The sequence below is a fragment of the Salvelinus fontinalis genome, chromosome 7 (assembly GCF_029448725.1).
Source record: "Salvelinus fontinalis isolate EN_2023a chromosome 7, ASM2944872v1, whole genome shotgun sequence".
NCBI classification, from domain to species: domain Eukaryota; kingdom Metazoa; phylum Chordata; class Actinopteri; order Salmoniformes; family Salmonidae; genus Salvelinus; species Salvelinus fontinalis.
In genome coordinates this window covers 54,839,045-54,851,047 of record NC_074671.1, presented here as the reverse complement: position 1 = coordinate 54,851,047, position 12,003 = coordinate 54,839,045, and the positions used below count along the sequence as shown (strand labels likewise).

The 12,003-nt window shown below is 44.3% G+C and overlaps 1 protein-coding gene across 2 annotated transcripts in view; it reads left to right on the top strand.

Annotated features, from left to right (window-relative positions):
* Window positions 1–9,125: 9,125 nt before the first annotated feature.
* The window catches only part of LOC129859739 (guanine nucleotide-binding protein subunit alpha-11-like), a 33,670-nt gene continuing 30,792 nt past the window's right edge, over window positions 9,126–12,003 (top strand). Inside the window, exon 1 of one of the 2 annotated variants that reach the window (XM_055929849.1) lies at window positions 9,126–10,265. In XM_055929849.1, the coding sequence (XP_055785824.1) occupies window positions 10,130–10,265 (136 nt within the window). In that variant the 5' untranslated portion in view covers window positions 9,126–10,129. The remainder of the gene's footprint in view (window positions 10,266–12,003) is intronic. The other variant, XM_055929848.1, reaches the window with a different exon arrangement.

The following is a 12,003-nucleotide window of genomic DNA, read 5'->3' as shown; positions in this document are numbered from 1 at the left end:
CGGCAGGGACTGGGAGACTAGTCAGGATTGAGGGAAAGATGCAGAGTACAGGAGCAAAGTACAAAGAGATCCTTGATGAAAACCTGCTCCAGAGCACTCAGGACATCAGACTGGGGCGAAGGTTCACCTTCCAACAGAACAGCAACCCTAGGCACACAATCTCTGAATATCCTTGAGTGGCACAGCCAGAGCCCGGACTTGAACCCGTATTGTGTGTAGATTGATGAGAGGAAAAAATAATTAAATTCAATTTTTAATAAGGCTGTAACGTAACAAAATGTGGAAAAAGTCAAGGGGCCTGAATACTTTCCGTATGTGCTGGTGATTTGAATTGATTGTGGTCTACTGCAGTTAAATGTATGTTGTAATGAACATGATTTCCCTTCTGTGCCGAACACCCGTTATACCCCTAGACAAAACCTTTTTACAACATTTTAGTAATTAGCAGATGCTCTTATCCAGAGCGACATACAGTAGCAATTAGGGTTAAGTGCCTTGCTCTAGGGCAGATCAACATATTTTTCACCTAGTCGGTTCAGGGATTCTAACTCTTAACTGCTAGGCTACCTGTCGCCCCAAAGCTTTAAATAAGGTCTATAGTCTCTAATCTATCTCTCTCCCAGGATTGAGTCTAGCATATTTGTCTATTATATTTCTCCAGCATGAATCTGGCCTCGACCCAAGGAGACGTGGGTATAGTAGACTGGTACACATACACATCATAGTTTGGTATGTCCCCCCCAATCCTCCTTGGAGAATTTCACTGCCTATTGGTAGGTCTCCTACTCCATAAAGGCAAGTTTGCCTTTGGAGTGGAAGCCAATCCAGGAGTAGTAGAAAGCGTCCTTCCATTGATCAAAGTACTTCCTGATGTAAAGTTGAGCGCAGGCCTTTCTATCTTTAACCCAGCTGCAGACTGTCTTCACAGAGCGATAAATAAAGGGGATCCTCCCCACTGGCGTCGTGAAACTCAGGACCCCACTAGAACCAATGAGAGTTCTCCTGGTGCAGCCTGGCCCACAGGCCGGGATTCAGGAGCACTGAGGTGTCGTAGCTCCCAGGGGCCCCGCCCCTGACCACGGTGTAGTCCAGCCTCTCTTGTTCTTATAAAGCACCACTGGTCCAGGAGCCTTCTGGTGATGTCCATCCATCTGATCTGGGCTCTCCCTCTCTGTGTGCTCTTTATTTCCAGCTTCATCCTGACAGTTGTTGCTCATTACCTCAGCACCCTGCAGTCCACCGTACGGACAAATGAAATCCTCTCCACCGAATACAAAAATCAGCAGCAGTGCTATCCCTGCTGAGGCACCCCAGCTGACTCACATCTCTTTTGTAGCAGCTTCGGATTTCACCTGGCGTCATTCCAGGGAGTTCCCGAAATCTTTGGATCTCTCTGAGGAGATTGTGTGTGACCTCATAGGTGGTCCGTGGGTTGTATGCAATTCCTTGTGGGTGGCTGTATGGATGGTTCTGTGTTATGTAGAGCTTGTCCACTCTGAAACTCATATAGCCTTCCTGTCTGACTCTGAATACAACTCGGTATCTTGTTGTCCTTAGAATCCAGGGAGTTGTAGCAGCAAGAAGTGCTTTGTTGTGGTTGCCATTGTGGTTCAGATTTCCCAGTGTGTCGTGTTCATCCCCGTCTGGATAAGGTAACATACGTTCATAGTTGTAATAGTGATGAAAGCCATAGTCTCCCCTGTTTGGTTCGAAGGGGAGGCTACTGATGTTGCAATTGTTGTCGAAGGCGATATTGTGAGCAAACAAGTGCAGCAGCGTGAGGCCGTAGCGAGGGAAGGGCCAACCAAAGTCAACGTAGACTTTGGTTGGCCCTGCCCTTGCTACGGCCTCACGCTGCTGCACTTTTAAAGCTCCTGCTGTTCATTAGGTCTCTGATTAGATTGAGCAGATAAGGATTCCTCTTTTCAGGGTCAAAAGTGAAGTTTAAGCTGAAACGGTTGAACTAACAAGGCATATTTATGTCTAAGTCATAAAACTTTGGCAAACACTCGTTCTTTAGATTTACTGGGTGTGCAGGATTTTACTCCAACCCTTCTCTAACAATCAGCTGCTCATCAGGACCTTTAGGTTTGGCCACCAATGGTGGAAAGAAACCAACTCGATGAGAGATTTCTGCGATAGTGTACTATGGGTATGCGGTTGAGTTACATCCTCTTATCTCCCATTTCTCTAACCCCCTCAACCCCCACACCTAGTGGCCTATCAGAGCTGAACTAGGTGCAACTCCTTTGCCCATGAGGCCCTGCATGATAGTCCTAGTCCTCGAGGGTTGCTACAATATAAACAAATATATAAAGACATATAAACTATATAGAAACTATAATACCGGTACCCTGAATGTCTTACCTTGTTTATGTCTGCAGAAGGCTTGTAGTGAAGTGAGCAGACAACTGACTGAGCCTATTGATTCTGTGTTTTTTGACTTTGTCCTCTCTAGCTGTAGCCTCCCTCTCAACCCTCAACAGGGTCGTCACTAGTTACCACCCCGCCTACTTCTAAAATGTATCTTTTGAATAAAATTTGATTTTAAACCTAACCTTAATCCCACTGCTAAATTTATGCCTAACCTTAAATTATGACCAAAAATATTATTTTAGTTTTCAGGAATTTTTACGATATAACCAAACTACAGACATAGCACAGCCACAAAGTATAAATCTGACTATCTTGTGGAAACCCCTCAACAGTCGCCTCAGAATGGAAAGGGAATGTGATCTACGCTTGGAAAGTGAAACTCAAACTCCCGCTTCTTTCTAGTGATGTGTATCCCATCATACCCAGGTCCCATACCCATCATTTATAGATTTATAAACACTGCGTCTTTCCCTTGGCCTTGATTTCAAATGTGGGTGTGTAACCTTGACTCAAATGTGTGGTTGATATTTTAAAGCTCCTGCTGTTATTTTCAATTTGTTATTTATCCAATTTGTAAGTCGCTCTGGATAAGAGCGTCTGCTAAATGACTTAAATGTAAATGTAAATCTTAGCTTTTTCAGGGACCTGAAAGCTCTCGAGGGCCTGCCCGTTTGAGAGTGTAATTATGCAATATGGCCACAAGATGTCAATACACTTCTTCAAAAGTTTTGCTCGCTACATTTGCTTTACTGTCGTGGTGATTCTGTTTATTTATTTATCATGTTGTTGTTATTTATATGCTGTAATGGTCTCAAAAGAAATTGTCATCAGTGTTCTAACCTATTAAAAATAGGGTACTGGGTGGTATCTTGCCCCCTGGGGGTAACTTCCCCCACCCCCTGTAATTCACATTAAGACCACAAGATGTCACCAAATTATTTCCCCAACACTTTCCTGGCTGCCACTGCTCTTGCTCAGCACATTGTTTTTATTCATTTTATTTAACCTTTATTTAACTAGGCAAGTCCCTCTGTGATTCCCTCTGTGTCATCACAACTTTGGGAGATATTTCAACTAAACCATTTTGAGGTAAGTTTATCTATTTTTTAATTTGGAAAAAGTAGATATAAAGTAGATATATTCTAATGAAGTTAGAACTATAATTTTTTAAATATACAAATAGGAACGGCTTAAGATAAATAATCCACTTGTTTAGAGAGAAAAAAATATATATATTTTTTGTAAAGTAGTAATATGTTGGATGAGTGTGGGTAACTGATCCCTGGGGGCTAGTTACCCCTTTATGGTTATGGATGGGTTTCTACCTGTCATTTAGGCAATGACTAGAACAGTTAGCGCTAGTTTATTCTAACTTGCTAACTAGCAACTTCACTATCAGTAAATGCTAGCCAGCTAGTTAGTTAGCATTAGCTGCTAGGAGTGATAACGAGCAACCTTACTACCAATTTTGCATTGTTTGTCACTTATTTTGTACATGTTGCTGCTACTGTCTCTTATGATCGAAAAGAGCTTCTGGATATCAGAACAGCGATTACTCACCTCGAACTGGAGGTGAGTAATTTTCTTTAATGAGTGCGACGCAAAGGATATACTGTTTCTCTGGAACCAGGCCCAAATAATTTGTGTGAGGAAAAGACAGAGGTACAGGGGACGGCGATTGGGGTTCCTTGTGAGAATTCATCGGCAAGTGGGTCTCTAAATCAAATCAAATTTTATTTGTCACATGCGCCGAATACAACAGGTGTAGTAGACATTACAGTAAAATGCTTACTGACAAGCCCTTAACCAACAATGCGGTTTTAAGAAAAATACCTAAAAATAAATAAAATAAAATAACAAATAATTAAAGAGCAGCAGTAAATAACAATAGTGGGGCTATATACAGGGGGTACGGTATTGAGGTAATATGTACGTGTAGTTAGAGTTCTTAAAGTGACTATGCATAGATAATAACAGAGTAGCAGCAGCGTAGAAGTGGGGTGGGGGCAATGCAAATAGTCTGGGTAGCCATTTGATTTGTCTTAGGAGTCTTATGTTCAGGAGTCTTATGGCTTGGGGGTAGAAGCTGTTTAGAAGCCTCTTGGACCTAGACTTAGCACTCCGGTAACGCTTGCCGCGCAGTAGCAGAGTAAATAGTTTGACTAGGGTGGCTGGAGTCTTTGACAATTTTTAGGGCCTTGTTCTGACACCGCCTGGTATAGAGGTCCTGGATGGCAGGAAGCTTGGCCCCGGTGATGTAATGGGCCATACGCACTACCCTCTGTAGTGCCATGTGGTCGGAGGGCGAGCAGTTGCCATACCAGGCAGGGACGCAACCCGTCAGGATGCTCTCGATGGTGCAGTTGTAAAACATTTTGAGGGTCTGGGGACCCATGCCAAATCTTTTCAGTCTCCTGAGGGGGAATAGGTTTTGTTGTGCCCTCTTCACGACTGTCTTGGTGTGCTTGGACTATGTTAGTTTGTTGGTGATGTGGACGCCAAGGAACTTGAAGCTCTCAACCTGCTCCACTACAGACCCGTCGATGAGAATGGGGGCATGCTCGGTCTTCCTTTTCCTGTAGTCCACAATCATCTCCTTTTGTCTTGATTATGTTGAGGGAGAGGTTGTTGTCCTTGCACCATACGGTCAGGTCTCTGACCTCCCTATAGGCTGTCTCATTGTTGTCAGTTATCAGGCCTACCACTGTTGTGAAAACTTGATAATGGTGTTGGAGTAGTGCCTGGCCGTGCAGTCATGAGTGAACAGGGATTACAGGAGGGGACTGAGCACGCACCCGAGGAGCCCCCGTGTTGAGGAACAGCGTGGGGAATGTGTTGTTACCTACCCTTACCACCTGGGGGCGGCCTGTCAGGAAGTCCAGGATCCAGTTGCAGAGGGAGGTGTTTAGTCCCAGGGTCCTTAGCTTAGTGATGAGTTTTGAGGCACTATGGTGTTTAACGCTGAGCTGTAGCCAATGAATAGCATTCTCACATAGGTGTTCCTTTTGTCCAGGTGTGAAAGGGCAGTGTGGAGTGCAATAGAAATGGCAAAATCTGTGGATCTGATGGTGCGGTATGCAAATTGGAGTGGGTCTAGTGTTTCAGGGATAATGGTATTGATGTGAGCCATGACCAGCCTTTCAAAGCATTTCATGGCTACAGACGTGAGTGCTACGGGTCGGTAGTCATTTAGGCAGGTTACCTTAGTGTTCTTGGGCACAGGGACTATGGTGGTCTGCTTGAAACATGTAGGTATTACAGACTCAGACAGGGAGAAGTTGAAAATGTCAGTGAAGACACACTCTACCATCTGTTCTATTGGCCAACGTGCAATCACTGGAGAATAAACTGGATGAGCTCCATTCGAAACTATCCTACCAACTGGATATTAAAAACGGTAATGTCTTATGTTTCACAGAGTCATGTTTGAATGACGACGTAGATAATATACAGTTGGCTGGTTTTTCCGTGCATCGGCAGGACAGAACTGCTACGTCGGTAAGACGAGGGGTGGTGCTGTGTGTCTATTTGTCAATAACAGCTGGTGCGCGATGTCTAATATTAAGGAAGTATCGAGGTATTGCTCGTCTGGGGTACAGTACCTCATGATGATAAGCTGTAGACCACACTATCTACCAAGAAAGTTTTCATTAAATATTTTTTTGTAGCTGTCTATTTACCACCACAAACCGATGCTGGCACTAAGACTACATTCAACGAACTGTATAAGGCCATAAGCAAATAAGAAAATGCTCAACCGGAAGCGGCGCTCCTAGTGGCCGGGGACTTAAACAAGACAAACTTAAATCCGTTTGAACTCCTTTCTACCAGCATGTCACGTGCAACCAGAGGAAAAAACTCTAGACCACCTTTACTCCACCCACAGAGACCCATACAACGTTTTCCCTCGCCCTCTATCTGGCAAATCTGTCAAAATTATATCCTCCTGATTCCTGCTTTCAAGCAAAAACTAAAGCAGGATGTACCAGTGACTCGCTCAATACAGAAGTGGTCAGATGACGCTGATGCTACGCTACAGGACTGTGTTGATAGCACAGACTGTAATATGTTTCCGGGATTCATCCAATGGCATTGAGGAGTATACCACCTCGGTCACCGGGTTTGTCAATAAGTGCATCGACAACGTCGTCCCTACAGTGTCCATATGTACATATCCCAACCAGAAGCTATCGATTACAGGCAACATCCGCACAGAGCTAAAGGCTAGAGCTGCTGCTTTCAATGAGCAGGATACTAATCCGGATGCTTATATGAAATCCTGCTATGCCCTCAGATGAACCATCAAACAGACAAAGTATTCATACAGGACGATGTTTGAATCCTACTACACCAGCTATGATGCTCGTCGGAGGTGGCAGGGCTTGCAAACTATTACAGACTAAAAAAGGAAAACCAGGCGCGAGCTGCCCAGTGACGCGAGCCTACCATATGGGCTAAATGCCTTTTATGCTTGCCTCGAGGAAAGCAACACTGAAGCATGCATGAGAGAACCAGCTGTTATGGACGACTGTGTGATAATGCTCTCCGTAGATGATCTGAGCAAGACCCTTTAAACAGGTCAACATTCACAAGGCTGCGGGGCCAGACGGATTACCAGGATGTGTACTCAGAGCATGCGCGGACCAACTGGCAAGTGTCTTCACTGACATTTTCAACCTCTCCCTGTCCGAGTATTTAATACCTACATGTTTCAAGCAGACCACCATAGTGCCTGTGCCCAAGAACACTAAGATAACCTGCCTAAATGACTATCGCCCCGTAGCACTCACGTCGGTAGCCATGAAGTGCTTTGAAAGGCTGGTCATGGCTCACATCAACACCATCATCCTGGAAACCCTAGACCCACTCCAATTCGCACACCGCCCTAACAGATCTACAGATGACGCAGTCTCAATCGCACTCTACACTGCCCTTTCCCACCTGGACAAAAGGAACACCTATGTGAGAATGATGTTCATTGACTAAAGCTCAGCGTTCAACATCATAGCGCCCACAAAGCTCATCACTAAGCTAAGGACCCTGGGACTAAACACCTCCCTCTGCAACTGGATCCTGGACTTCCTGACGGGCCGCACCCAGGTGGTAAGGGTAGGCAACGACACATCTGCCACTCTGATCCTCAACACGGGGGCCGCTCAGGGGTGTGTGCTTAGTCCCCTCCTGTACTCCCCATTCACCCACGACTGCGTGGCCAAGCACGACTCCAATACCATCATTAAGTTTGCTGACGACACAATGGTGGTAGGCCTGATCACAGACAACGATGAGATAGCCTATAGGGAGGAGGTCAGGGACCTGGCAGTGTGGTGCCAAGACAACAACCTCTCTTTCAACGTGAGCAAGAGAAAGGAGATTATCGTGGACTACAGGAAAAGGAGGGCCGTCACATTGACGGGGCTGTAGTGGAGCGGGTCAAGAGTTTCAAGTTCCTTGGTGTCAAAATCACCAACAAACTGTCATGGTTCAAACACATCAAGAAAGTCGTGAAGAAGGCCTTTTCCCCCTCAGGGACCGGATACGATTTGGCATGTGTTCCTAGATCCTCAAAAAGTTATATAGCTGCACCATCGAGAGCATCCTGACCGGTTGCATCACCCCCTGGTATAGCAACTGCTCGGCATCCGACCGTAAGGCGCTACAGAGGGTAGGGCATACAGCCCAGTACATCACTGGGGCCTACATGTACAAATTACCTTGAATAACCTGTACCCCCGCACATTGACCCGGTTCTGGTACCCGCCTGTATATAGTCTCGTTATTGTTATTTTATTGTGTTACTTTTTAAGTAAGTATTGCACAGTAAGGTCTAGTTGGCGCATGTGAGAAATACGATTTGATTTAGCTTGATAGCTAGCTACATTTTTAAGAGAGAGCATTTCAATTGGCATCTCTCCCCGTTTTTAGTCACAGGTGGGCTTATGAGTTGTGCTCCACTATTACTGGGGATAGCTTTATTTGTGACCTATGTACAAATTAGAATCGTGCAATAGCAGAGCATAAGAGTTGCCACATCAATGTTACACTGAATGAATTAGTTATGAGTTATTGTTATTAAATGTTATATTCCAATGTTATTAGTTATATTCCAATATTATATTCCAAAAAAAATTTTTCTTCAGAATTAACAACTATTGAAAAACCTTTTGCTACTGAATGTCATTTTTAAAACTGTTGTGATTTAAAATCTTGCATTATTCAAATAATATGTAGTGTCATTCTACATAATGGATTGTACGAAAAAGAACAGCAGAGAAAATTAATGTGCAGGTGAATTAAAAAGAGGAACCTTACATCAAATCTCCTCATAGTGCGGATATTAATGGTGACATGCAATGTGCGAATGTTGCTTTTTTGTATCAGCAATTAGACTTTGTTCTTGGGGGGGGGCTCCTAACGTCCATAAACTCCTTCATCTAATAGCGTGCATTTGCAGTGCAAACCCGCAGATCATTAGTGGGTGGGAACTGCAATATTAATGCGTTGATCCCTGTGCCATTGAAAAACCAATACCGGTAATCACCCTAAATAGATCTATTATGAACTCATAAGGAAATATGGCAAAAATCGGAATTATTTGTCGTTGATTTTTAGCTGTATTTTATGTGTGCCGTTCCTTGTATGCATCGACCTAACTTGAGTGGTTCTCAGAATCCACATCCAGAATTGAAAGACGTCCCGCCCCTTTTCCTGTCCATGTAACGTGCAAACCCACTGTCACTCACTTTGGTTGCCTAGTACCCTCCTGGCATCAATCTAAAGTGTGCCATGCCCACGGTTTTCAACAGAAGCGCAACGATCTGCTAATAAATGGAACTGCTAGTTGCTAGCGAGTGATGGCTCCATCTTCTTGGACGAAGGCCATCAATACGCATTTTGTTTTCTATTTATTTAACTAGCGGCTGCGTTTTCATAGGAAATGTATAGCTCGATAACTGCGCCAAAAATGATGCGAGATTCAATCGAATGCTGCACTGCTAGCTAGTCAGCCAAATCTGACTGGGGAATGGTCATTTCTCAGTTTGCCAGCATCACAGCTCTGACACATCGCGAAGCCGTTCAGCTATCGAGACATAACGCTGGAACCTAGCTAGCGTTTAGTTGGATAGAAAAAGAGGACGAACATTTGTTGGGAAGCGGTGACTGTGCCATTGCAAGACTGGTCATATGGATGCTTCGTGTGCATTTTATTGACAATTGTGGCTTGGCTCTAGCTAGGGGGCGGACAGCTCTGAGAAGGCGGACAGTTGGCTACGTTAGCTTGTTGGATGTCGCGACAGTGCAGTTAGGTTCGTTCGTTGTCATGCCAGGGACGCACGAACCCAGTCAGTGAACAGGGGGTATCGCAATCGAGGCGGGTAATAGGGATAGTTAGCTAGCCAGGTAGCTAGCTAGTTGTCCAACTAACGTTAGCTAGCTAACGTGAGAAATCTAAACAAGGCTTGTAGCGCGCATCAACGGAGTGAGGCCCTCAACACACCCCCTCGCATCGACACTGCCCCCTCTTCGCCGATCCTCCCGTGATTTGCTGAGATCTGTACACGGGTGAAGTCGGACAGTTCTCGGTTGGGGACAACTTGACAGCGAGGCCCCTAGCTCCCCTCCCCCATTCCCATCCAAGACCCCTCAGTCCACCTCTTCGCAAGACATTAGAAGCGAGGATCAGGATATTAGATACCTAGCTAAAGTTAACCCATAGTCCATTCTAACCCGCGGGTTTCCAAAACCAGGAGGTATGACTTTGGAGTCGATGATGGCTTGCTGCCTGAGCGAAGAGGCGAAGGAATCGAAACGAATCAATGCGGAGATAGACAAACAACTCCGGCGAGACAAGCGGGACTCGAGGAGAGAACTGAAATTACTCCTTCTCGGTAACTCACTGTCATTCATATTTTGGGGATTCTTTGAACCATAGTTAGCTAGTTGCCGTTTAGTGAAATATCAATTTAGCTAACTAGATAGGTTAGCTAGCTAGCAAGCTTCAGCCCCCCCCCCCCCCCCCCCCCCCCCCCAAGCTAGCTAATGTTAGCTAACCAGTCAATATGTATTAGTTAGTTAACGTTAGCTAGCTAGGTATGTGTTTGGTTAATAAACGAGTTTGTTAGCTAGTCAGATGGGTGGGTAGGTAGGTAGCTACCTCCTGTTGCTAGCCAAATCACCAAGCCACTTGGCCAACATCTGGTCACTTTAGTTGTTGGTGTTGGTACTACTAGTGCTTGCTAACCAACTAGCTACCTAACGTTGGCATCTAGCTATTTGCTGTCATTGCTTGCTAGCTAGCTAGCTAACTGTATCTTGCTTACCATCCACTCACCCCTGGTTTAACTAGTCAATTAGTCTATGGACGGTTAGCTAGCTAAGGGCTAGGCTTCAATTTAATTCTTAGAACGGGGGAATGGTTCGTAATCAAATCAAGTGGTTATGCTAACTATGTATTATTAGATGAGTAACGTTAGTGTCACCATATTGTTATAACCAAGTTCTACTATTACTACAAGGACTGGAGAGGTCAATTTCAGAATGAATCTGATGGTGAAAATAATTTAAGCATATATGGTCATGTTAGTGGTACTGTATTGCAGAAAACAGATCCCTCCTGGCTATTTTTATGTTAACCCCAGCCAAATGAATGATCCATTGGAAGGTGATAGATTGTAACAGTTGTACTGCTAAATAAAGAATACAGGTGAGCTGAAAGGATGAATAGGACTAGGGGGTCACACATTACACAACCTGGCAGATGCAATTCCTATAGCTAGGCCTAGGCTCTATATGGGAAAGAGTTCTGGTGTGCTCTTTGAATTAAATGTATATATGAAACATTGGGTGCAGCTTCTCAACATCAGTCAGAAGCATGAAGATACTTGTGTGTGTCTGTATATGTGTCTCTGTGCTTTTACAGACCCCCACGATGAAGAGCATGGAGGCAAAATCAGCAGTAACTCTTTTAAATCTCCTGGCAGTAGAAGTTGTCTTAAGACACAGGTCTCTAGGATCAGTTTGGCATTCCTAAATCCTAACCTTAGCCACAGGAGAAAAATAACTGGCCTTAGATTGCCAGCATCTACCAGTCTTCTAGACATTAAAAAGTTACATTGTGTTTCTATTGGACAAGTTCATTTCGGGTAGTAGACTACCTCTGTTTCAGAAACGTTTGCTCCCGTTTCACACTTACAAAACATATCCCAGGTTGTCTGACACGTGTGATTGCCCCTCTCCAGTCGTTTCCCTGTGGACCCTGGCTCAGTTCTGAGAAGTAGGCCAAACCACACAGAGACACACTATTCTATTGTAGGCTATTTAGTCATTTTTCCCCCTATTGTATCACATTCTATCCTATTGTATTCTTGACTTGAACCTGTGGGGAGCATACTAGGCCTAGGTCATGAAGAAAATAATATATAGCTGTCACACTGAACAAAAATATTAACGCAACATGTAAAATGTTGGTTTCATGAGCTGAAATAAAAGATCTCCGAAATGTTTCATACGCACAAAAAGCTTATTTCTCATTCTGTGCACAAATTTGTTTACATCTCTGTTAGTGACTATTTCTCCTTTTGCCAAGATAATCCATCCACATGACATGTGTGGCATATCAATAATCTA